General features: G+C 43.7%; 2 protein-coding genes across 4 annotated transcripts in view; both read right to left on the bottom strand.

Annotated features, from left to right (window-relative positions):
- Positions 1 to 4,331, bottom strand: part of EFCAB8 (EF-hand calcium binding domain 8) — a 61,873-nt gene extending 57,542 nt beyond the window's left edge. Inside the window, exon 1 of the mRNA XM_043883391.1 lies at positions 4,320 to 4,331. The gene's annotated coding sequence lies outside the window, so the exon portion shown is untranslated. The remainder of the gene's footprint in view (positions 1 to 4,319) is intronic.
- On the bottom strand, positions 51 to 27,793 carry MAPRE1 (microtubule associated protein RP/EB family member 1). 3 transcript variants are annotated; one of them, XM_043883395.1, is made up of 7 exons: positions 27,664 to 27,793; positions 23,282 to 23,405; positions 13,012 to 13,157; positions 11,130 to 11,337; positions 8,454 to 8,575; positions 3,503 to 3,655; positions 51 to 1,766 (listed from the first exon to the last, which is right to left on the bottom strand). In XM_043883395.1, the coding sequence occupies exons 2-7, from the start codon at positions 23,400 to 23,402 to the stop codon at positions 1,710 to 1,712; spliced, it is 807 nt and encodes a 268-aa protein (XP_043739330.1). In that variant the 5' UTR covers positions 23,403 to 23,405; positions 27,664 to 27,793; the 3' UTR covers positions 51 to 1,709. The 3 variants fall into 3 exon arrangements, with proteins under 3 accessions (XP_043739330.1, XP_043739329.1, XP_043739328.1); XM_043883394.1 differs by having other exon boundaries at positions 27,630 to 27,771; XM_043883393.1 differs by lacking the exon at positions 27,664 to 27,793 and adding an exon at positions 25,406 to 25,522.

The raw sequence follows: 27,793 nt of genomic DNA, 5'->3' as shown, positions 1-27,793 counted from the left end.
TGAACCAAAAGAATATACCCAGGGCAAGACAAATTTCAGAAGACATGACACTCTTGAAATACAGAATTTTATTTAGAAACTGTTTAAAAGTAGAAAAAAACCCTGTCAAGAAAGACCAGGTGGAAAATGGGTTCCCAACAAAATGGAATTTTAGGGCAACAAAAGTCTAAAAGGCCACAAAAGAGAAATAGCACCACTGTTATTTGAACAATGGCTAGTTACTTGCATTTTTTGGCATTGTTAATCACTGAATCTGGGTTTTCCTCTGAATTCCACACAGAGCATGCACTACACAACAATTTTATCATAAAATACCTGCTTGCTACACACATTTCAGGACAAGCTACCACCAGAAACAAATCAATACAAATACATCAGGGGCTGAACAGTCTCAGTAGTGGGTGACACACATGTTGCAGAATTCTGCCAAAGGAACTGAGTCAGCTGTGAGCAAAGCAGATGAGGGAGTTAAGGAATGAAATATTTTAAATATTAATAATTAATTCAGACATGGTACTATATTTTCTGCAAAAGAAAATTAACATTTAGTAACACGCTAACATTTTTATCTCCAAAGAGATTAGTGCACTGGCAAAGTATTCTGATAACAGTGGAGGGCTGTGGACAGCAGGTACCGAAAAAACACCCAGCCTTGCAGATCCCAAGGGAGTGGTGGCCTTCACTGATCACTCCCTTTGCCAGAGGTCCAGAAAGAACTTGCAGTATGATCACCTGCCTGCTGAACTTCCACTCTAAGCAGCAAATTTTAAGGAGCCAAAGAGGAGTCCCCAGTGGGCAAGGGGAGCAGAGAAGAGGAACATGTTAAATGTAAACTTAAAAGACAGTAAAATGGGACACAGCCCCCATTCAAATCCCAGAGATGTGGGCAAGTCCCCAAAAGTAGTTGTTAGGTTTAAAAACTGGACACACCTCATTTCCAAAAAAAAAAAAAAAAAAACACACACAGTACACAGAATTATCAGGGATAACTGGAAAAATCACCAGAGAAATGCTCAATGAAAATCAAGCTCTTTGACTCAGACGTCTCAGGCCTGAAACACACCCTCTATTCATCCAGGCAACAATGCCTCTTGCTTCTTAGTAGGCATGCTATATTGGTCAAGGACATCAAAATGGCTTACAAAATAACTTTTCAAATTTTGCTTTTGGGCCAACGTCTGGGCTTATGAGGATCAAGCAGTCCTGCGAAGGCTGGGAACAGCAGGTCCCAAAGGCTCCAGGTTCCAGCCCATACTTCCCAGACATAATGTCAAACACACATTTTGTATTTTGAAATATGGAAGCATCTTTTAAATACTCTTAAGGCATTTATTTATTAAAACGTTCTCTGCCAAGATTTCACATTAACTTAAAATTCAAATCAGTCTTTACATTTCTCTACTGAGGTCTCCCCCTTCTCCAGCTATCAGTGCTACCAGCATCCACAAAGTGAGCCCCATGGTCAGCCTCTTTGTTCCCTGGGTGAACCAACTAGATGTTAATACTGCTCTGCTACAAGGTAAACGCTCCTAACTCAAAACTTATTGGAAAAGGAGTGAAACTTCTGCAAAGTGCACTTTTAGAAGAGGTACTTTTTGCTTATGAAAAGAAACCAGTGAGTCCTCTAAGAATAATAAAAGGGAGTATTTTACAGTTAAGCACATGATTTGGAGTGAAGAATTCAGATGTTGCTCGGCTGGTCCAGGCTATTAATACTCTTCCTGTTCCTCCTGTGGGCCCCCTTCATCAGGTATCACGAAGCCTTCCTGAAATGGGAAGATGAGAGGGGAAAGTGATTATTCAACACTGAATGAAAGATCAGTTTCTACTGTAAGTTCCCTTTCCTCATATTTGAAGCCTCTGAAAGTCAATGGTTCTTCCTGTCTCTACCACACACTTGGCACTGAATGGCACAAGATCAAGTGGCTGCTTTTCTATTAGTGAGGCAGTGGAGCCACATCGCCCGGAAGGCCAAAACTGAGCACAAACGCACCCTCACACTGTTCAGGGTGATGGATGTGTCCACTGGCTTGATGATGGCAATGTCATACATCAAGTTGGACTTAAATACATGTAGTTCATTACACCAAATGAACCTCAATAAAGCTATTTAAGAAAACTGACCCTCAAAAATCCCTTAAGTCACCATAATAGTACCAGATCATCTCCTCTCAATAAACTGTCCACACTGCCAGCTTTTCCTTCATGCCTTCTTTTGACTGCACTTAGGAACCTGCATCCCCCTTAGGAGAAGGGAACGACAGAAGATGAGACGGTTGGATGGCATCACTGACTCAATGGACATGAATTTGAGCAAGCTCCAGGAGATGGTGAAGGACAGGGAAGCCTGGTGTGCTGCAGTTCATGGGGTCACAAAGAGTCAGACATGACTGACTGAACAACAAGAAGGAACCTGCATGCTACTGCAGGTGCTGTGGGTGGTCTGTTTACCCACAACTAACAAGGCTGACCAAACACGAGCGGCAAGGGAAACCTCGGATGTGTGACTCCCACCTCACACTCACTCCAGGCATCTGGCATGAGCTGATGGCTACACCACCATAAAAACTTAAGACTCCCCCTTCAACCACTATCTTTTTTTTAAACTAAACCTCTATGGCTAAATCTACTTAATGTATAACTCCACTAAAATAATACTTGGACTAAACCCAAAGACACCTATATCATCATTACCTTTGTTTGCATTATCTGGCACACTACAAGCCTGAAATACAGATTTATTGAACAAATTATCAACTTTTCAGTCATTAGTCTTAATAACCCCAAATTCGATTAATACATTTAGAGGACATTGCTAATAACACTAATGTTACCTTGTATTTGTACATGGCCACATACTGTGAAACACTTAGACAAGACAGACTATAGCTTGATCCTCAAGACACTGATGGGCATGGCAAAAGAATTATTAGTAATTATAGCCATTAAACAGTGGACAGAGCAAAATGTCAAATCCTAAATCCAGGGAAAATGAGTTTTTCCTATTCAGCTATAGAATACACATGACTCCCAAGAGACCTGACCACAAGACAGTGTGGAGAAATGGGAACCAGGCACATTCCAGTGTGGGCAGCAGACATCAAACGGGGGCCATGCGCCTGGTTCTCCAGGGCACACCTGGGGCCATATAAAAAAGAGGCAGCAACTCAGACTGAGGGATCCAAGCTGAGCGGGGTGGAGCGGGGACGGCAGGATTAAGAGCACTTGGTGGCACTCGTGACCTACCAGTGGCCACAAGCTACAGAAGCAGGGCAGCCGGCCACCTCACCGTCCTGTGCCAGCCTCAAAGGCTTCAGACCTCAAGGCAGCGGGTGAAGTACCCCCCTCTGGCTTACTCTGAGGGTCAACAATGAAGTCTTTAAACGAATGCTATGCTGAAACACAACAAGCATCAGTACTGAGCTTGCCAAAACCACCAGATAAAATATATTTTCTCTTAGGTGGCAAAATGGCAAGAAAACATCCCCAAGTCAGCACGTACGTCTGTGGCGTAGAGAATGTCCACGATCCTCTGCAGCACAGGGTTGTTCTCCCCCTCGTTCTCCTGGCAAATCAACTCAATGTTCCTCAGCTTTCCAAAATAGAAGTCTCTCTCCTTCTCCAAGTCTTCAACAGTAAGCTTCAATACGTTGACCTGCACAAAACATTAGAAAGGGTGAGACACCTAGAATTCATACACCAACAGGACATCAGATTAAACTTCCAACCCGAACGGAGATGTGTGATCTTTCATCAAATTCTCTAACAAGGACAAAACTCCCATTTTATTTTGATGTCAATTTTCTTCAGCCCCAGATCAATAGCATGGGCTTATTCATGGCACTCTGACTATAACAATTCCCGTGAAAGGACAGGCTACATGAGGAAACATGCAGGCACTTCTCAGAGACTAAGACAAGATCAAAGAGAAAAAGGCATGGGTGCTGAGACAAATATAGAAGCAGAATCCACAACCTGGCCCAGCAGAGTGGCTGCCAATTATATACTGAGTCCATACCAGGACACTTGGTCAGTCAAGTCCAGGACTTTCTGCAAGCTGAAGTCAACGGTAAGAGAAGGTCTGGTCCAAGGGAGCAGGGTAGAAATGATGAGCAGGAGAGCAAAACTAGTTAAAGACAACTAATACGGGCCAAAGATAGCTAGTACTGAGGGGGACCTGGGCACAGAAACTCAATAGTTATTTCTCTCCCCAATATCTTGGGGCTAGGGTGTGATCCATGGCTCAAAAGAAAAGCACCCTATGATGAAAGGGTCCCTGCGTCACTCTCTCCCCTAAGACAGTCTCAAAAGGGAGAGACAAGAGCAGACGAAAGGGGCACACCCCACCATATTCCACCCCTAGATCCCTGAGCATATCATCAGCTCACCACTCATGCCACAGGATCTTCCAGGAGCCCCACTGAGGGACTCTAATTTCCACAAAGAGGCAATGACAAAACACATCTCAGTGAATGGGTCAGGATTCTGTTCAGCCAAGAGTAATAAAAGTCATAAAACAACTCTCACTGTCCAGTGTGTCTTCATTCCAGTATATTCAACTATGACTCTCACTGAATGCAAATTACATGGCAAATGGTACAATATAAAATCTTCACAGGCCTTAGAGGCTAAGGCCATGGAAAGCCCAGCCAGGGAATCAAAGGTGCAGCTGCTGAGAACAATGTGGGCAGTGGAATTCTGAGAGCCAGAAGCACTACAGGCATCTAATCCACCTTCTGAACGTCTAGTTACTAAAACAGCTCATCCAGCTTCCCCACCGCCTGAAGCAGCAGCCAGGCCCAACCAAAGGAATCAGGTCCCGCCCCCTCACAACCTGCAGTTGAGAGGCATCCAGAGATGAGGAGCAGGTGACTGGAACCACCAGGACCATTTTGTCAGACTTAATTTCAATGTTTGCTATCAAAGGCCTGAACAGATCGATCCAGAATCAAGGCTCTAGAAACAAGGTTCTAGACACTCTCACTATTCCTCTAGCAACCACAGGAATCACTTTTAAAAATAACTGAGGGGCCTCCCTGCTGACTCAGCAGTAAAGAATCCCCTGCCAACGCAAGAGACACAGGTTCAATCCCTGATCCAGGAAGATCCTACATGCCGCAGAGCAACTAAGCCTGTGTTCTGCAGCAAGAGAAGCCACTGCAATGAGAAGTCCACATGCCCAACAAGAGAGTAGCCCCCGCTCTCTGAAACTAGCGAAAAGTCCACAAAGCAACACAGACCCAGCACAACCAAAAACAAATAAATAATTTAAAAATAAATAAAAATAACTGAAAAAGTTTCAATAAAGTACTAACACCACCTAGTCACCTGCAAAACAATTCATCCGCCCCCACTCTCCCCACCCCTGCTTTAAGTGCTGTTTGTAGCCCTTCCTTAAACTATCAGTTACTCCCAAAGCGGAGGGGGAGAAGGGGACAAAAGGATCAGAGGTGACTATCCCCAGCAGTGAGAGCTGCTTGGACCTTCAGCCCAAGGCCCCCGAGTGAGAGAAGAGGCCTGTAATCACATGAGAAGGAAAGGGAAGCACTTAACACGGTGCGCAGCCTGGAGCCCACGTGTACACGCACGTTACACCGGTGCCTCCCCCATAAGCCCCCTGGAACCTTCTCCCACCCATAAACCATCCAGGGCACCAGAAACCAGCCCAACAGGCCCCACCCACAAGGCCAAGGCAGCAACCCTCCCTGACATCCCTCAATAACCATGAACCCACAGGAAACAATCAACAAGCATACAATCCTCTTACAGTGAAGTAACAGCTGGAACCTAAGAAGCCCAAGGAGAATGATTTAGACCTGGCACTGGCCAATACGGTAGCTATGAACCACAGGTGGTGTTCTGAGCACTTGAAATGTAGCCGGTGCAATTGAGACAGGCTGTAACTATCAAATACACACTGTATTTCAAAGACCCAGTACAGTGTTCAAATGTAAAACATCTCACTGATAATTATTTGTAATGATCACGTCAGAATGCTAATATTTTAAATATATCAAGTAAAGTGTTATTAGAATTAACCTGTTTCTTATTACTTTTTTCAGTGTGACTACCAGAAAACTTTCAGTTCTATACATGTATGTCTCACATTTCCAGTTTACATTCTATTTCTACTGAATTCTATTTCTACTGAATTCTATTTCTACTGAATTGTGTTACTTTGGACTAGAGTCAACTAACAGTACACTTCCCCAGGATGACTTAAGAATGTGGAATCGGGCTTCCCTGGTGGTCCAGGGGTCAAGGGCCCACCTTGCAGGGCAGGGGACACCAGTTCAATCCCTGGTCCGGGAAGATCCCACATGGCTTGGAGCAACTAAGCCCATGTGCCATAACCACTAAAGACTATGCTCTAGAGTCTGTACTCCACAAAAAGAGAAGCCACCTGCAACAAGAAGCCTGTGCACCTCAACTAGAGAACAGCCCCAGCTCTCCGCAACTAGGGAAAAACCACGCACAACAGTGAAGATCCAGTGCAGTCAAAAATAAAAATTCATTACATTTAAAAAAACGAATATGGAATCACTGAAGCTCTCCTAAGGCTATGAACACCAAAAGGTAATTTGTGTAGAAAACACTGCCCACCAAGCCCATGAGGCTCCACTTTTCAGGACCAATATGGTCATGTCCCCCAGACCTCCATCCCTTTATCAAGTGCACCACTTTAAATACTCTCAGGGTCAGAGAGATCATGTATATGAGCCATGGGAGTCAGTAACAGTGTGTGCACAGGACTTTGATAACCTGCAAAGAACCTAAAATCCTTCACATTGAAAATAATAATGATAAAAATCAAAGCCCTGTGCTGGCCACACATGTTATTTCTGAAGCAGGGCTGGACAGGCTGGATGTGAGCTGCACTGCTGTCCTTCTCTGGAAACCCTCACAGAAATGCTGCAAAAGCGAAAGCAAAATGCTTAGGAGAGCACTGGCACCTGCACTCTAAAAATGCTAGTTTTGTTTTTGCTGTTAACAGTTGTATATTTCACACACACAAAAAAAATCTGACTCCTGTGAACTTTGAAAACATATTTCAAAACCTTTTTCACTCTATCAAGACCACAGACAAGAACCATAATAATCACAACTGTCTTTCATCCACCCCCACTTACCCCATTTACTCCAAACCCTTCCAGGCACTTGGCAAAACAACAGCTTGTAAAATCCATCCAACCACCGAGAGTAAAGTATTGGCCCCGCTGCATATGAGGGAGTGAGTTCAGAGGTTAAGTGACTCGCCCGCCCCAAGTTAGAAGTGGCAGAGTCAGGACCAGCTGCAAATCTACACCCCCCTAAATCCAGTGCTCGCTCACACAGCAGTCCCATGGAATCCATTGCGTCTTCTTCTGGAGAGCGTGAGGCCAACCCTGTGCTGGCCACCGAGTCTCAGTACTGACACCCCTTTACTCTACTTCTGACACCACTTTCTGTGTACACCTGTGCCTGGAAACCAGCAGCTCCGGGGACGCTTCCTCGCCCTCAAGGACTCCTGCACTCACAGCCACAGTGCCCACCGCGTGCCTGAGGCCGCCACAACAACGGGGATGCCGACCCAGTCACCTCCACCCTCTCAAGGCACCTACGCCATGGGCACACACAAATCAAAGAACGAAAAAAAAAAATGTGATCTTGGGGGCAGGCTTTTATGTCCTGATTTCCTCAGAGTATGGTCTGGGTCACAAGAGGTTCTGGATTAAAGTGAGGCTAATTCCCCCAAGCTTTAGGACTTGGCTTTCAGCAAAGTGAAAAGGTTCATTCCCAAACATAAGAATTACAGAGCATCCTTGATTTTTAAATCTGGAATTAATTACAAGGATCAACCAAAAGCAAACAAAACAACTATAAGAATTAGTGAGAAAATGTTTAAAAATCTAAAATTTGTTCTGATCTACGGAGACCTCTACCAACTGTCTTCAGATACTTAACTAGGTCAAAAGAAGACGTTTTAAATCATCTACCTATTAAGAACAGAAAAGCCATAGGCTTTGCCACTCTCCACTCGATTCTCCAGTGACCCAGGATTTCAGCAGGGACACTGCAGAATATTTTTTTTTAATTATTACTTAGAAAGGAGCTCTACATCATCTCCTGTCAGAGCCAAAATTCAAGAGACATTCTCTGAACCCCAGGATCCCTGACAGTGTTCCAGAGACTTTCAACAGGGTTCTACCTTACGCGTGCATTTCCAAACAGATACTGGTTTCTAATAGAAACAATCAAGCTTAGAAACAGCTTCCAGTCCCCCCTCTTCCACCTTCATGTCCACACTCACAGTCCCCACACAGGTCCCAAAGCCCTGACACATGTCACGAGCACTGCTGTGATACACAGACAAGGCAGGTCTTCCCACAAGAACAAAGACCAAGCTCCCCGCTCAGGGCAGCAAGCGCCCCTTCCCCCAAAGGGTTCCTGTTGTGGACACAGGAGATGCCTACCTGCTGCATCAACTCAGCTGCTTCGTCATCTCCATTCCCTACACCAGGATTCTTCCGCACCACACCCGGGCCAGCCTTAGGGGTTGCAGTAGTTCTGTGTGTTGCAATGGGCCTCTGTGGAGCTGAGAGAGGAACAGAGTTGGCTTTTGTTCCAAGAGCAGAAATTTCAAGACAAAAAGAACCCACCAGACAACAAGAGGAGGTTGTGACAAACTGCTCTCCACAGCTATGCAGTGAAGAGACCCACCGCTGAGAGCCCAGCATGCAAGATTACACCCCATGATCACCCAAAGTGGTTCTGCATCCTGGCAGCACAGGGAAGTACCAATTTTAGCCATGATCTTTCGTGCTGGCAATAAGTCTTTAGGTGTGGTCTTTTTTCCGCTGGGGTGAACTGGACTATCATCTGAAAAAGGCAAAGTCAACCTGGTACAAACTGATGAACTACCTGAACCCCAGCTCCAACTAAAGGCACAGACAGGCAGCTTCACAGAGCAAAAGGAAACTTCACGTCAGGAGCTCACAGCCCCAGCTGTGGGGCACCCATGACACCCCATCTGGAAAGTAAGGTGTCTCCTAACTCAGAACCTCACACTCCTTGGATTGAGAAGATGAGCGAGCGGGTAGAGACTGCTCTGACCACTAATGGCTTCAAAACCCCTTCCCGATTCCTGTTAAGAAGGTGTTTAGAGGGTCAGGAGAGAAAAGCAGCACACTGACTGGGATGGAAAGACTTCTCTCAGTAAGAATGACCAAAGCAAAGACAAGGAAGAAACGGTAAAGGGGCGAATCTATTGATAAGTTAAAATAATAAAGAATAATCAGGAATGGGCTACCTCAAGGCAAATTTATCATTCATGACTTTATTCATTCAACAAATATTTTGCAAAGTTTATATATTATGCCAGGTTTAGAAATATCTCAGTCTTCCTAACATTCCAAACTATTCAACAACCATATGACCTTAAGGCCACCCAGAGTAACAGGCATTTCCGCTGGAGGATCTCTAGCATATGTTTAAACTGAAGACTAAATACTTAATCCAAGTCTCCACATGCCTGTTAGCAGCATCTGAAATATGAAATGCACAGGGTTATCTATGCAATTCCCCATTCTAAGAAGCTGAAGAATCAAAGTATTCAATATCTGGAGAAATCTGAACCCTCATATACTCTGCTTGGGAAAATAAAATGGTTCAGCCACTTTGGAAAACAGTCAGGTAGTTCTGCCAAAGGTTAAAACAGAGTTATCACATGACCCAAAAATTCTGCTCCAAGAGTATGTACTCTTGGACACACACCCAAGAGAAATAAAAACATATGCCCACACAAAAACTTGTATATGAATGGTCACAGCAGCCCTATTCATAATAGCTTAAAAATGGAAAGCACTCAAATCACCATCAACTGATGAATAAATAAAATGTGCTACAGCCACACAATGGAATATTATTTAGCCATAAAAAGGAGTCCTGATAACATAATACAACATGGATGAACCTTGAAAACATTATGCTAAATGAAAAAAGTCAGACATAAAAGGCCACATATTCTATAATTCCATTCAGAAATATTCAGAATAGGTAAATCCAATGAGGATCAGCAGTTGCTCAGGACTGTCAGGGAGGGAGTTTTGGGGCGAAATGCCAAGTGACTAATGCTGGGTGCATATGAGGTTTCTTCTGGGGGGTAATGATAATGTTCTAAAACTGATCATGGCAATAGTATAACATTACCTATGTATGTACTAAAAACCATTCAATTGTACACTTGTATACTTTAAATGTGTGAACTGTATAGTAAGTCAATCAAGAGCTCAATAAAGCTATAAAAATTACAAAGCACGCAACATCCCTCTCTACCTACCAGATGGATCAGGCCCTCTCTCAAGGTACTATGCAACTTTAATTAATGTTCTTACCACCTTCTGGAGAGGAGTTAGCGTCTGTAGAACACCCACCGCTCCACAAGGTACACACACGTTCTGTGAGTGTATCACTACAAACACATTTGGGAAAACCCACTAGGCCGGGACTTCAAGAGATAGTCTCTTAAAAACAGCCTTCCCCTGCCTCCTAGATTCTGCTGGCATCACAGAACTTAGCAGCTGAGGTTCTAGGAAGGGCAGGGAAGCCGTGAGTAAGCACAGGTAGCTGCTCTGCAGACAGGAGGACAATGCAGAACCAAGAACAGCCCCCGAGGGACCTGGAAAGCTCTTTTTTCTGAGATTTCAGGTCCGGTTGCAACTTCCCAACCCAGGGCTCTAAGATGAAATGTCCTTGTGTTCCAACTAACTCTCCTTTATGTGAGCTAACCTGAGGGATTTCTATTCCATACAACCAACGAGTGTTGGCAAAACTGCGAACAGTAACTCATTCAGGCTTCAAGAACAGACTTCTGGGGCCAGTACTGAAATTCCCCTATTACAGAGGAGGAAACAGGGCAGAGGTGAAGTGCTTATAGAGGCTCCAGAGATCTCAGAACAAACACAGGGCCCTGATGTCACAATCCATGCTCCTGCCATAAGGCTGGGATTATGCTACTTAAGATCCCTAAGCCTATGGCTACCCAAACACTTCTGGGTGAATACTGAATGAATGAATAAATACCTAGACTACCATTATTTGGAAATGGCATTATTTGTCTGTAGGCAGGGGTGGTTTGGTTTGTTTTTTACCTGCACTGCTAGAGCTGAGAGGTTTCTTCGGTTTGTTCAGAGCAGGAGCAACGAGGGAGGGGGCCACTGCAGTTTCTTGACCTTGTCTGGCAGCTACAGGGTCATACTCTTTTCCATCATAGTTTGCATCAAAAAACTTCTTGAACCACTGAACGAATTCAAAATTGTCCTGAAACTTTCCTTTTACTAATTTGTCCACAGGAATTATCTGCAGAAAAACATAAGATTCTTTAGTTCAAAGCAAGAGGTTTCTGGCAAGCATCAAAGGTGTTCACCTTCATCAAAATCAGTATAAAGTCTGCTAAAAGGAGACAAAGAGGCAAGAACTAAATGTTCAGTAAGCCCCTGGAAGGTTGTAGAGCAAGTTTCATTCAATTTACCTTCCACAAAGAACTTAACAACAGCCAATCCCCACAGTTCAAGTCCATCAAAAGAAATCAGAAATGCAAAAGAAACAAGTATCATATAGAAGTCACACACACACATCCAAACACATTTTAAAACATGTCATTCCACTGTAAAAAGTAAACCTCCCATGGAACTTGCAGGGCCACAGTGCCTGACACAAGGTACCAAGTCCAGAGCACAAAATAACAAGCATTCATGATGAACTGTGTTAAAAAAAAAATTATCTTAAAAATAGGTCAAGGTACAGAATCAATCCTGGGATAGACTTCTACAAAATGCATGTTTTTCAAGTAATTACAATCCTATTAAAACATACTTTAAAGGACCCTCTAAGGTTTTTATTGTATAAGAATACTGTGATATCAGGTATTACTTTAAATGGTCAGAGCTTAACTATCTTTTAACTCCTCAAGGATTCCAGTTACAATCTAACTATCCACCCCTATGAGCAAAAAATTTTTTTTTAATTTTTTGGTATGAAACATTAACAAATAAAGTTTTATCTGGAACTTACTTCAAAATAATCCAGGACTACAGGGGGTATAATAGAGTTATATATGAGTTGATATCCCTGAGTTGATAATCACTGAGGTACATGGGGGATCCCTGCACTATTCTCTCAACTTTTATATACTCTAGGAATCTGCCTTATTCAAAAAAATTAATTCCATAAAAAGAAAAAGTACTGTGTATAAGCTAAAGCTAGTTTAAACCATGCTTGATAACTAAATGATATCTTTACAATACAAATGCACATTTTATATATTGCAGAGACAAAATTAAATTAAGACTGATTTCAAAGTAAATAAAAAATCAGATATAGAAGCAAGATAATTAGGGGGTGATTACAAGCTTTTCTGAAAAATGTTTCCCCCCTCAAAATGGCTTAAAGGATAAGCCCTTTTAATGGGGGGGAAATTGCTTAATTGTGCAATAACGTATTATCTACTAAAACAGAGATATTTTTTCCAATGAAGCCTGGTGGACCTTGTTTCTTATAGCTTCATGTAACCTTGAGGGCAAGAGGGAACTTTCCAGCACCTACTAGCTATAAAAATATTGTAGTTAATACTTTGGTTTTATACTTCACTAAAAAAGTCAAGTAGTTCTAGAATCTTCTCTATTAGAATTACTTATTCTACCATATGGTATGCTTTACAGAAGTAAATTCAGAGATTAAAAGAATTAGATCTCAGATTAATATATTAAACAGTTTAAAAAAAAAATGGGTACATTTACAGATTGATTTTCCAGAGAGCCGCCAACTTCACGATGAAGAGATGACCACAAGGAAACCAGGGATAGGACAACAGAGGGACACATTGCTCCCGGTAAACTGTTAACATGAGAAAAGATAACTATACAAATTGGGAAAAGAAAAACAAAACATCCAAAGTCATGGGTCAGCACTGGTAGCCTTGGTAATTATGACGAGTTAAGAAATACCCTAAATGAAAGAATAAAGCTTACTTACTTTGTCAACACCCATCCTCTTAAAACCTGCTTGTAATATTTTGAAGTTCTGGATGTATTCATGTTCTAGCTTAGCTTGGAATTTCACTTTCTTCAAGGCAATGGAGCCAGGGAACAACATGTCCATAAACTGACAATAGGCAGCCCCTGAATGAGTAAAAGAAGAAGAAAATACACACCCGAACATTAAATGCATTAGCTATTAAAGAAGAAGGGTAAAAAGTTACCAACTCGCTTAACCCCCATACAATTTGAAAAGTTGTGGAAGTGTACCTACAAAATCCCAAAGCGTCATTTCCACTTGACTTTGAAATCAGTAACAGAACTGTGGTTCTATTTAAGTTCTACAACATACTTGCAACCTGAAATCCCATGATGAAGGGAAAAGGAATGTTCCTATGAAATTTTAACACTATTCTTTGTAAGAAACAGGCATGACAATAAAATGACAACTGAAAGAAAAATGAATGCCAGCAGGAGGAGGAGTTCCCCAATATGGCAAAGATCCATCCTCTGATCAAAGATCCATCCTCTGACTTAGGTTAAAAATGTGTTTTTCCTACGATTCTGCCTCCCTGGGCTTTTTACATCTCTAAGTAAACTTAATTAACCTATCAATTTATAAACAAAGTTGAACAGAAGGAATCTTTGTGTTCTTCCATTTAAATTTTTTCTATTTTAAAGGCCACTATAAGAAATTACTGCATATAGTTCATCCCATTTGCTCCCCAATTTCTTCCTTCCTCCACTTGTTCATTCTTATCCATCACTACCCCCAAAAGTGTTTTCTTGGCACTTAAAATTTAGGAATGCAATTTCTCTAATGCCTACTAAAATGCACTCTCCTAATACAGGGCAGGTTCCATGTACACTTACTGCCTTTTCAGGAAAAGGAGGCAAGAAATCCAGCAACTACGCGATAGGTGTTCTGCAGAATGAGGCAGCCTTAATAAGCATATTCAACTTATTTTACATCAGGCCAAACTGGCTTCCTGCCAGATCTGGCATAAAGAGTGCCATTATCATTATTTTTGGAAAGATGCAAAAAGAGCAGAAACACTTCAGTGATCAGAGTGACATTCTTAGTAGAAAGGAGCACTAGAAAGTGAAAGCCTGATTCTTGAGGTGGCTTGATTTATTTACTCATCCAACAAAAATGTACTATGGGAATTCTATGTACCAGGCAGTGAATTAGCAATATTTATGCTTTTTTAAATGGAGGCACTAATAGCTTCCTAAATTTCATAAGACAACAACCCAGTCTCTTTAACAAGTTAGTAGCACGAAGATGATTGCTATGTTTTAAGAGATTTAAAAGTCAACTTTTTGTTGACTGCAATAATTTACCAACTGCAATATATAGATCTGGTTTGGATCCTGATACATACAAATCAACTTAAAACACACATATACACAGAAGATAATCTATGAAGTATCTATACCTACAGCACCGCTTCACATATGAAAGGTATTTTTTCTGAACCAGCAAAATAAAGTACATTTACTAAATACACAGTTTTCTCAAACCATTCATGAGACTTTCCATTCGAAACCACTTAAAAGCGTCAGTCATCTGCTCCTCTAAAAAAACCTGCCTGAAGAACTTTCAGTTTTTATTTTAGAGCTAGAAGAATCCTTAGAGCCATTATAAATTTAAAATCTGAGGACCAAAAACTGTGGCTCAAGACCACAGAGGCCAGAGACCAAGCTCAGAGCCAGACCCCAGGTATTCTGACTCCCTGTCCACTGCTCTTTCCTATGTCACTATATACTTTCTTAGAACACCCTACCCTAGACTAAAGCATTTCCTGGCTCAGGGAAGAAAGAGGTATATACCACGCTGCTACACTCTAGCTGGCTGAAACAGAGTTAATATATGAAGAAAAACACGAGGATTCCAATAAAAATAGACAAATCAATTGGACAATTCACACATACAAAAATGTAAATACCTAATAAACACACAGGGATCCAACCTAAGGGATCTAAGGGAATAATTTCTTTTTCTTGAAAGTATAGCAAGGGGAATTCCCTGGCAATCCAGTAGCTAGGACTCACAGTGCAGCCAAGAAAAAGAAAAAAAAGTAAACTTCCAAGAAAGGGGAAAAAAAGTAAATTTAATAAAGTAATACACATTAAAAATACATCTAGCAAAGATTTACACATGAAAATTGTATAACTTCATTCACGAGAGGAAAAAATGGAAGCAACCTGTATGTCCAACAGTAGGAGCAATCAGTTACATAAATTCTTAAAGAGAATATTATGCAAGCAATCAAAGCACCATTTTTTGGCGGGGGTTGGGGGAAGAGCTCAAGATTTAATGTTAAAAGAAAACATAAGATACAAAAACGTATCTATAACATGTCTTCATATATGTAAAAACATTCATCTTTATATGTATAGAAAAAAAACTGGGAGAAAGCACAATGTATTAAACCATACAAGGTTACTGTTTTGGAGATCAAATATGACTGAACATGGCCATCTCTGGGAGGTGGTACTGAATATATTATTTTTTTTAATTATATAAAATGAAAATTACTTTTATAATAAGCACACAAAAGAAGAAGATAAATGCTTAAAAGGAAAAAGTCTGTCAGGTGGTTTTTTACAAAAGGGCTCAAAACTCCTGACCTGTATATGTCTCAACTGGGTACAGAAGAGGTTCAAAGGGGTTTTCCTTCCAGTCTCGGCCTTAATAACAAAGTCTGGCAACACAAGTAGCACAAGGGGACTGCTCTCAGATGACCGCTGTCTCAATGCTTTGGGGCAGGAGAGCAGGTTCACGTAACCTGTGGCTGGAAGATGCAGACAGCCTTAGGGTGGGACCAATGTGTCATGACATCAACCACCAGGTCCCCACTGACCAGCACAGCCCCGTCCTACGGAGATCTGTGCTACAAGCAGAGAACACACCGGGCACAATGCGGCCCCTGCGCCAGATGCCTGCACTATCTCAAGTGCACAGGCTCGCAACCATTTTGGGCCAAGGCCCCTTGGAGAATTAGATGGAAGCTGAAGTCAACAATCTATGCAGGCCAGGACTTGTCCAGGGGTTGGCAAGTCCATCTGCCAATTTAGGGGACAAGGGTTTGATCCCTGGTCCAGGAAGATTCCGCATGCGGAGAGGTGCCACAACTACTGAAGCCTGTGCACCCTAGAGCCCATACTCTGCAACAAGAGAAGCCACAGCAATGACAAGCCTCTGCATGGCAACCAGAGAGTAGTCCCCGTCTTGCTTCAACTAGAGAAAGCCCACAAGCAGCAATGAAGATCCAGCACAGTCAAAAATTTATTAATTTTTAAAAAATGATTCATGTTGATGTACGGCAAAAACCACCACAATATTTTAATTATCCTCCAATTAAATTAATTTTTTTTAAATGAGTTTAGGTCTGAGAGTCTGACCAAGAGTCATCACCATAACTAAGAGTGAGGGGAAAAACAGATTAAAAAAAAAAAGAATTCTACATAAGACAGATGCCCTATCAGAAAACTCCACATTAAGAACTCTCCAAAGTTTTACACACAGGAAACACATTCCTTTAAATGCAAAAGCCTTCAGGCTTTAGGAGTAGGTGAAGCTTAAGTCATTTTAAACGATGAATACAATTTGGAAACAGTCCCTGTCCAGGCATCAAAAAAAATAAATAACCAAAACAATTTGGAAATGGAAGGCTGTGAGGCGTCATTAATGCTCTGAAGACATCTTAACATGAGAAAAACTACCTTATTTTAAAAGAAAGACAATGTACAACATTGTGTGCTTGTATTTGATACCTACTACAACAGTCTGTAACAGCAACAGACTGGAAATACATGAAATGTCCATTAACAGGGGACTGATTCAAAGAAATTATGGTACTACAGAGCCACAAAAGAAAAGAACGTGACACACTGCACGGACAAGGGAACACTCTCCAGAATGTCCAATGTGCTCAAATACGCCCCTGCTTGTGTAAAACAGGGGAAAGAGAAGAACACGCACACAAGATGTGGACAGATGGATGTTTCTGCTCCTACACTCTCTCTGGAGGCCACCCAGCTGATGACACTGGTTACTTCTGCTCTTTCTTTTCACAGGAAGGCTTTTCACTGTTTACCTTTTTGTTTCTTTTGAATTCTAAAGCATTTTGAGACTTAGTTATTCAAAATGTATGTCAATTATGTTTTAAAATTATGGAAAATACTGAAAATACAGCTAAAATGAGTAACCTTGGACAAGTTAGTTAACTTCTCTCAGTTTTTCTATCTATAACATGGGGATGACAGACCTTACCTTCCAGGTTACACAGGTGAAGCACTTTGGAAAGTGCCTGACCTATGGTAAGAGCTCAATAAATAAAACCTTAATTAGAGGGAAAAATACAGTTAAAAGATAACAGTGATTATCACTTGTAATAAAACAAATAACAGTTTTATTCTTGTTTCTATGTTGTTGTTCAGTGGTAAGTTGTGTCCGACTCTATGCAACCCCACGGACTGCAGCACACCAGGCTTCCCTGTCCTTCACTGTCTCCCAGAGTTTGTTCAAATTCATGTCCGTTGAGTCAGTGACACTATCTAAACATCTCATCCTCTGCCACCACCTTCTTCTTTTTTGCCTTCAATCTTTCCCAGCATCAGGGTCTTGTCCAATGAGTCAGCTCTTCTTATCACATGGCCAAAGTATTGGATCTTTAGCTTCAGTCCTACCAATGAGTATTCAAGGTTGATTTCCTTTAGGAATGACTAGTTTGATCTCTTTGCACTTCAACAGATTTAAGAGTCTTCTCCAGCACATTTCCCAAAGCATCAATTCTTTGGCATTAGTCTTCTTTCAGTCCAACACTCACATCCATACGTAACTACTGGAAAAACCAAAGCTTTGACTCTATGAACCTTTATTGGCAAAGTGATGTCTCTGCTCCTTAATACGCTGTATACGTTTATCACAGCTTTCCTTCCAAGGAGCAAGCATCTTTTAGTCTTGTGGCTGCAGTCACTGTCCGCAATGATTTTGGAGCCCAAGAAAATAAAATCTGTCACTGCTTTCAGTTTCTCCCCTTCTAGTTGCCATGAAGTAATGGGACAGGATGCAAAGATGTTAGCTTTTTTAACACTGTGCTTTAAGCTAGCTTTCTTTTTTAATACACTTCTATAAAGAAGACCTAATTACTTATACTCAGAAGAAAATAAGTTTGTCTTCTGCTTCAATTAACACAAAGAGGTATTTGAAGAATTAATTAAGCAAAAATAAATTTAAAGAGATAGTTCCGCGAGCAGAAGAGTAACTCAATAAAAATGGTCTCTCCAAAAGGCCGAAGACAACCACGGGACAAGGAGACAGGCGTGAAGGGCCCAGACTACCATGGGACAAGGAGACAGGCGTGAAGGGCCCGGACTACCACGGGACAGGCAGAAAGGCGTGAAGGGCCCAGACTACCACGGGACAAGGAGAGAGGCGTGTAGGGCCCAGACTACCACGGGACAGGGAGACAGGCGTGAAGGGCCCAGACTACCACGGGACAGGGAGACAGGCGTGAAGGGCCCAGACTACCACGGGACAGGGAGACAGGCGTGTAGGGCCCAGACTACCACGGGACAAGGAGAGAGGCGTGTAGGGCCCAGACTACCACGGGACAAGGAGAGAGGCGTGAAGGGCCCAGACTACCACGGGACAAGGAGACAGGTGTAAAGGGCCCAGACTACCACGGGACAAGGAGAGAGGCGTGTAGGGCCCAGACTACCACGGGACAAGGAGAGAGGCGTGTAGGGCCCAGACTACCACGGGACAAGGAGACAGGTGTAAAGGGCCCAGACTACCACGGGACAAGGAGAGAGGCGTGTAGGGCCCAGACTACCACGGGACAAGGAGACAGGTGTAAAGGGCCCAGACTACCACGGGACAAGGAGACAGGCGTGAAGGGCCCAGGCTACCACGGGACAAGGAGAGAGGTGTGTAGGGCCCAGTTTGGGGGCCACTGTGGCAGCAGCCTGCAAACTGACAAAAGGCTACAGCCAAAAGACCCTGCAGAAGCCCGAGAGAACTCTTGAGTCAGCCTCAAAAGATGCTTCTCAGGCCTGAGACATGGGAAGAATGGTGGAATTAAGGTCCAAAATGGAAAAGGGAGTCAATTTGAGGAGAAAACAAAGTAGGAGACGCCTGGTCAGGGGCACGGTCTCACTCTCAGAACGGCTCCAGAACAAGACTGACAAGCTGCTTTATATAAACTCAAGGGCCACCAAGGTCCCACAGTAAGCTAAGGAAAAAGGAAATCTAGCATTTGCCTGGGAGCATCTGAACACCTCTCCCATTCAGCAGAGCGCAGGAACTGTAAAGCTGGCTGGCCCGGACAGAAGGCAAGGAAGGGAGATCTGAGGACATTCACGCTCAGAGCACCACGCTGGGCCCTTGGAAAAGTGCAGAGGGGCCTGATCAGGGACTGGAACCGAAAGGAGACAGGAATGGAATGGAAAGCAATGAGCATTCTTCAACCCCTTCTCCCCACTCCAGTTTTTTGGTTTTTGTTTCTTGGGCCTTGCTACCAGGCTTGTGAGATCTTAGTTCCCCAGCCGGGGATTAAACCCAGGCCACAGCAGTGAAAGCCCCAAATCCTAACCACTAATCTACCAGGGAAATTTTTTTCTTTCTTTCCTTTCCTGAATCCCCCTTTTGACATAAGCGATCCCTCATCACAATCACTCTCTGTGATCAGGGTCTTTTTTCTTGATAACTATCTTTCCAAAATACTTGATGACTAAGTCTCCAAAATAGAGAGACTACAGAATATAACGAACCTTGAAACAACCAGCCAACCCTATCACTGAAGTCCTCTGCACCTTATCTCACTACAAGAGCCAAGCAGAGGTTCCTTTCATCGTTGGAGGTAGGGAGCCCAAGACGCTGATAAAACTCAGCCACTTCACAGGCAGCCAGCACATGAACAGTGTAGAAACTCAGGGTTTTGCCCTCTCAAGGGAAAAATCTATTTCTACCTCTCAAAGCTTGTGCATGGTCAGAGAATTCCGGTGTGCATGGCTCTCTGCTTAACGAAGGTAAGATCAGGAGGGACCAGGCACCTGTGATAAAGGTCCCTGGGATTCTCCTCAGGCCTCAGTAAACACAAGGATCTGAGGAGCCTCACTTTCTCTCTGATTCCAATCCCCTGGGAGCAGACCTTCTTCAGGGACACAATGTCCACAGTTCATCCTGTTTAGTCTCATACTGGAAGCTGAGACCCCATTTCCTAAACACTAACATGAAACACAATGCAACCTCTACATACTCAGAAAAGCCCCACACCACTCTCAATGGGGGAACAAGCTGTGAACAGAAGTTTGTTTTTAAATCACAGAAAGTATTCTGAATGTTTCACTGGGAAAAAGCACTTTATAATAAGAAAAATGGCAGGCAGCAGGCAAAATTCAAACTCTTCACAGATCTTTAATGAAACAATATCACTATAATTGGTAATATATTTTACATTTGTTCACCTCTCTTCCAAATGCTTATTTTCAAAAGATACAGCATGGATGAACTTCCCTGGTGGTCCAGTGGTTAAGAATCCGCCTGCCAACGCAGGGGACACAGGTTCAACCCCCTGCTCTGGGAAGATCCCACATGCCAAGGGCAACAAAGCCCAAGTGCCACAACTACAGAGCCTACGATCTGCAACAAGAGAAGCCATGGCAACAAGAAGCCTGTGCATCCCAACTAGAGTAGCCCCCACTCACTGCAACTAGAGAAAGCCCATGGGCAGCAATGAAGACCCAGTGCAGTCAAAAAAATAAAATAAAAAGATAAAGCATGTACACAGCAGAAAGAGTACCAGCTATGTGGCCAGAAAGATCTGGATGCAAGATCAGGCTCTATAATGCATAAGCTGTGCCCCATGCAGGCTCCTCTCCTCTGTAAAACAAGAATGTGTCCTGTCCCAGGGGCTGGTGCAGAATCCGTATCTGAGAGCTAATTTTACAGGTGAGTCTCACAACAGTCCAACAGGTGAATCAGATCCTACTATCCCAGATTACAGATGAAGAATCAGAACATCAGGGCCCCATCCAAAGTCACATGGCTCAGAGCAGACTGCGGTCTCTTCGTGCCCAGCCCTGACTACCAACGACAGCTCCCTGACTGACTGAGAGAAACCTGGAGCCAGATCAGCACACGTACACCTTACCTACACATGAAAAGAGACCTCATTTTTTAATTAAGTGAAATACATCTTGAAGTGTATTTATAGAAAGAGGCAAATTTCAGGGAAAAATTGCTGGTGAAAAAGCTGGCTCCAATCAAAATTAAGATGACCTCATCCCCCCCATTAGTCATTAATCACGGGGCAAACAAGAGCTTTAAAAGCCTCCAAGAAAAGGGGATGTGGTGGTGAAATGAAACTAGAGGAAAAGCAACACAGATCTAACAGCACCTATGACTAACAGTGCAACTGACGTTTAGTAGGCGTGACTCTTGGGCACCCCTGTCTCACTGTACAACTTCACAATGAGCCTCTCTGACCATCTATAAAACTGGGATTAAATCTCACAGGGGAAGTAACAAGACCAGCAAATGAAACTAAGACCAAGACTCAGCTACAAAGTAAGGAAGTACAGAAGCTGAATTCATTTAGTAAATTTTCATTTAAATGAAAGCAATAATTCTAAGGAGATCTGAATGGCACTAGTTGGTAAAAGAAAAGTCTGAAGAACAAGTACGGTACAGAGGCTGAAGGACATGGGCTCTTGATTTCAAACACGGTTCAAGCCTCAAATCTATTCTTGGTTGTTTAACCCTATACTTATTATTCAATTTCTCTAAGTCCATTTTCTCATCCGTAAAATAAGGTTAATAAACATCCCCACCTAACAGTTCAGTTCAGCTCAGTCGTGTCCGACTCTGTGACCCCATGGACTTCAGCACACCAGGCCTCCCTGTCCATCACCACCTCCCGGAGTTTACTCAAACTCATGTCCATTGAGTTGATGATGCCATCTCATCCTCTGTCGCCCCCTTCTCGTTCCGCCTTCAATCTTTCCCAGCATCAGGGTCTTTTCAAATGAGTCAGTTCTCTGCATCAAGTGGTCAAACTATTGGAGTTTCAGCTTCAACATCAGTCCTTCCAATGAATATTCAGGACTGATTTCCTTTAGGATGGACTGGCTGGATCTCCTTGCAGTCCAAGGGACTCTCAAGAGTTCTCCAACTCCACAGTTCAAAAGCATCAATTCTTCAGCACTCAGCTTTCTTTATAGTCCAACTCTCATATCCATACATGACTGCTGGAAAAACCACAGCCTTGACTAGATGGACCTTTGTTGGCAAAGTAATGCCTCTGCTTTTTAATATGCTGTCTAGGTTGGTCATAACTTTCTTTCCAAGGAGTAAGCATCTTTTAATTTCATGGCTGCAGTCACCACCTGCAGTGATTTTGGAGCCCCAAAAAATAAAGTCTGTCACTGTTTACCCATCTATTTGCCATGAAGTGATGGGACCGGATGCCACGATCTTAGTTTTCTGAATGTTGAGCTTTAAGCCAACTTCTTCACTCTCCTCTTTCACTTTCATCAAGAGGCTACCTCACAGAGGTACAGTGATAAAAAGATATTTGAAAGCACTTACATAACCCTCGCACACAAGTGTTCAATTAAGTAACTGTTGTTATGATTACTAGGAGAAGCTGAAGATTCTAATTCTCCACCCCAAGATCAAGATAAGAATTCAAGTAGCAGCAGGATATACAGCTCCTCCTTCTTCATCATATTCTTGACCCCACCTCCTATCTAGGGTAAATCCAATTTTGATAACCCTAACACATAATGTATGTTCTTGTTTTAAATCAGCACTTCTCTGTCGGATTCTTAATAAACAGTAGTTCAGTAAAGTTGTGGCTGAAATGGCAAACCAGCCTGACTATGGTCTTGAGTTATGTGGGAGTAAGAAACGCCACTGATAAACTAATAACAGAACTAGAACAATTACAATTATTGTCCTCAAATAAGTCACTTCAAATCTGGATGTAAACATTGCAGATGGAGCAGCTGAGGCTAAGCTGCAGGCCTCGGAATGGAGCTGCTACAGCGGAAGACGGTGGACATACAGGCCAGAAGAGAGCAGGCTCCTTTCAAGCAGTCCCACTCACAAGTGTAACCAAGGCAGGACTGATACAAACAGAGCAGCCCTAAAACAGAACCCGAACCTGTGGCTTTTGCAATCAACATGGACCGACCTGTGCATCCCTGAAGGACTCGCAGGCTTTCCTGGGGAAAGGGGTCTACTGAACTTCTCTTACCTGAGCACAACTGTTCAATCTTTGTCAGATTCAACTGCAGAGACTCATTGATCCAGGCCAGCATGTCATGTCGACTGAGGTTATCGCTGGTGACCGACGTTGAGTACACGTTCACTGCCATCTTCTACAGCATGTGAGAAAAGAGAAGGGATCGCATTATTGGGCAGTAAGAAAGCGCAAGCATTTCCTGGAGTCACCAGAGCAGAAGTATAACGACACTCAATTTGGAAGCCTCACCCCCATTTTTCCCCAAGACGTCAAATCAAAGACCTAGGATTCCAGCCACGAGCCTAGATTTCCAGGAGTAAACAAGACCTGAAATGAATGGCTCAACACCAGCCAGCCTAAAATTCAGGCCCCATTTTAATATGATTGGTATAAAAATGTGCTCTGCTTAGAAAACGTCAATTCATTTATCCATTAATGTATCAAAATGTTTACACCAGTTTTCTTCAGATGGTGGGCTTTTTATTAACTTCTCTTTATATTTTCCACTACGAGGTTCTCCAAATTTTCTTAAAGAATATGTCCACTTTTACAATCAAAAAAGTAACCTTTGCTATAACCTAAGTACTACAGAGGTGGTGGCAAATACCTCACAGAGCAGAGTCCTTAGTAAAATTCTCTGCTGAACCTACTGAGGACAGGAGGCCATCTGCAGGCCTACTAAGAACCAGGAACTTAGCAAACACTTGGCTAAGCTAAGTGAGAAGCTTAAGCAGAGTGGCTACAGCCCTGTGAGCAGGAGGATGAGGAGGAATAGAAGTGGGAAAAGTGAAGAAGCCAGATCCTGTTAGGACTCTGCAGGCATGATGAGGAGTTCAGATGTTATCCCGTAACTGTTCAAGAATGCCTTGCTGGGATTTAAATGGGGGAGAATCACATTCTTATTTAAGTTTGAAAAAGCTCACCGACTGCTGGTGAATAGATAATGGGAAGAGAAGATTCAAACAATAAGGGCAGGTGGATCCCGATCTAAATGAAATTCCTGGGCAATTACCATGAGGACTCATGACTACAAAACAGCAGTCCCCAACCTTTTTGACACCAGGGACTGGTTTTGTGGAAGACAGTTTTTCCATGGACAGACTGGGGAAAGGGGGGAGGGGGTAGGCAGGATGGTTTTCGAATGATTCAAAGTGCATTACATTATTGTGCGCTTATTTCTAGTATTATTATATCAGCTCCACCTCAGATCATCAGGCATTAAATCCTGGAGGTGGGGGACTCCTGCTATAAAATACTAAATTTCACAATGACCAACACTTGTAATTTTCCTCATTTCATGTGACATCAATATGATCAATGGGGGAAGAAAAACTCAGGACAATTTGGAATCACCATGGGACTCTGAGCACTCCTGTGGCACTTCATTCCTCCACCAAGGGACTAGCTAGTCTTCCCTTGCGTCTCCAGCACACCTCACAAGTCAAACAGCTACAGAATGTGAGGGCCGGAAATGATGGAGATCTACCACACAACCTCCTCTTTAGCAACAGGCCTGGAGAGATAACTGACTTATCAGGTTTGTGCCCTCACACCCCACATTCCCCCTTCCCCCGAGGACTTGGCACAGCACATTACACACAGTGGGCTCAGTAAAGGCTACTTGTTTTCAGGCTCGCAGGCCAGTGTCAAAGAGAGAAAAATGTGTCTCAGAAAGCAAATTATCAACTCTCTTACCTAAACTCAGATGATAAAACCATGTTATACAAGAAGTCAATACAATTTAGTTCCTGACTCCACTGGGAAATTAATCCCTATGTTCCCACAGCACTTCATTCAAACCTCTGCAACTGTCATTATCTCTTCATTTCTGAATCGTTCCCAGATGGGATCTGAACCAGTAGGAAATTTGCACTAAGGAAAGAGCTGAATATTTGAAGCCTGGGTTTGAACATGAGGTTCTCACTCAGTTGTATGAACCTGGGCAAGTTACTTAGCTTCAATACACCTCACTTATCTTGTGAGTGAATGCCCCCCATCTGAGGTGAGGTTTAAATGAGGTAAGGCACAAAAAATGGTTTGGTATTAAACAAACAAGTCCAGGAGAGGGACGTGTCTCATTTATCCTATCTACAGGGCCAAAAACAGCACCTGAGACCTGTCACTACCATCTCTCACCTCCATCCACTGCAAGAGACGTCAAATTAGCCTCTGTCTCAAACTGTTTTTATACAGCAGCCAAGAAGAATTTTCTGAATCGAAAATCAGACCAAGTGACTCCTGTGTTTAAAATCCCTAAAGGAAGAAAAGAAATGCAGACTGTGTGGTACCAAAGAGAGACACATGCAAACAAAAACCACCACAGTCCCAGAGTGGGCACCTGTAATCCATTTTGGCAACATTCATACATACATCCATCAGATACTGTGTGTATCATGCTGCCATAAAATGTAAGCAGCTGGTAAAGCCACGTGTGTCTCTTGACCACACCTCAGCTCAGTAAACATTAATGGTCTTTCCTCATCATAAATTTAAAACTCTTTCATTAGCAGCACATTAATACCTGGCCCCATGTGCTCCGCAAACTCAGCAGCCACTAAATACATGGGGCTAGGCACCCTGTGGATGTGCAATAAACATCCACTGACTCAACTATTTAATTTGCTCTTCCAAGCAGTCAAAAGAGACCAGCTCTCAGAGCCTCAGCTACAGCTAGCGACAGCTCACTCTCTTCCTTCATAAGGATTCCTCTGCTTGGCCTCAATGGAAGAAAGACCCCATGATCACCACACAAACCTCACCCCTCCTTGATCCACCTTTAAACTTCCTTGAAAAAGCATTCCCTTACCTCTCCATATATACCCTCTCCTAAAGGCTCCCAAGCCCACTCCAATTCAAAGCTGGCTGATGAGCACTTATTACTTTCAAGGTACCATACTGAGCACTATAGAATGGGGGGGCAACCCCTCCCCCCCAAAAAAAGCAATGTGGCCCTAGGTAAATACCTCACCTTTCCAGATCACAAATAGCTCATTTGCTCATCCCGAGGAGGCAGTGAGGATTAACTAAGACTCTAAGTGAAAAACACAGCATGTCCTAAGCTTCCCTATGTGCCAGAAACCGCTATACATTTCTTAGCCACAGAAACTGTATACATATATACACCATCATAAAGGGCACACTGGAAACACATTGTCTAGATCTGGACCTCAGGGAAGCAGCGTAATACAGAGATTAAGGGCCTGGACTCAAAGAGTCACAGACTTGGGTTCAGCCACTTGCTGGACACCATAAAGCAAATAACCTCTCAGAGTCTCGGTCCCCTAATTTGTAAAATGAAGATAAAATCTGTTAAAAGACAAGCACAATATTAAATGACATAAAACCACAGAACACCTGGCACACAGCAAGTGCCCAATTAGCAAAGAGCTGCTATTATCACTTTTCTTAGAGATACCCCATCCGAGAGGCGGATGGCAGGCCTGGTGCATCTTCCTTCAATGGACTTCAGGAGTTTCATTCCCAAAATGGAGCAGAGGCCCAGCTCTGCTCTGCAGCACCCCAGATCAGTTGTGAAACAGGGACTGAAAGAGCACTGTTCATATCACCCTATTACACTGTCTCGCCAGTGATCATATGAAATTCTTTCCCATGTATTAATTTTCTCATTTCCATGTATTTTTTAATTTTCGGTCTCCCCACCACCGTGTAGACTACTAGAAAGCAGGTCTTTGCCCTCCTACTCCTGGGGGTATAGCCAGTGCTTAACACAGTGCCTAGAGCTCAATGGACGCTCAACAAATACTGATGAAGAAAGGAAGAAGTCCAGGGAGCCGGCTTGCTTTTCGCCATACTCGGGGACAAGACCTTGCTACGTGTAGTATTATCTTTCTCCCGCGTTTTACAGATGAGGAAACTGAGGCCCAGAGAGGTTAAAGCACCTGCCCAAGGTCGCACAGCAGGGAGGTCAATACTCCAAAACCTGGACTCTTAAATCATCAGGCGGCCCCGTCTCCTACAGTGGGGGGGTCCTCAGAACTTCCAGCAGGCCCACTCCAACCCCACACACGCCCCCTACCCGGCCCAACCACCCCGGAACCTCCTGCCTCCTGTCCCGGTTCCACGCCTAGGCCGCGGCCCATAAGCCCCCACGCCGCCGAGGGGCAGCCCCCACTTCCGGCCCGACGCCCCGCCCCCTCCCCTCCCGCGGCGGAGCGAAGAGCGCGCGCCCCCCAGCCCGCGCTCGCCGGGTCACGGCCCCGCCCTTCCCCCACCCGGCCCGAACCGCACCGCCGCGGGGAGCGGCCCGAGCACTGCCCGCGAGACCCGCTGGCGCTCGGCTCGGCTCGAGGCCCGCCCAGCCGCCCCCCAGCCACCGTCCCGTGCCCGCTAGCCGGCTCACCGGCTCTCCGTTGGACCGCGTCCGCTGCCCGTACCCGGCTCCGGTTCCGTCTTCGTCTCGTTCAAACCGCCTGACCCCGCCCGCCCGCCCGCGCGATGACCTCACACGCACCCCCCCCCCTTACGCGCCGACGTAAAGGCTCGTCATCGCCCGCCGGCTCCTTT

Source organism: Cervus elaphus, chromosome 23 (assembly GCF_910594005.1).
Source record: "Cervus elaphus chromosome 23, mCerEla1.1, whole genome shotgun sequence".
NCBI classification, from domain to species: Eukaryota; Metazoa; Chordata; class Mammalia; order Artiodactyla; family Cervidae; genus Cervus; species Cervus elaphus.
The sequence above is the reverse complement of the archived record's forward strand: the minus strand, read 5'-3'. Positions and strand labels throughout refer to the sequence as shown.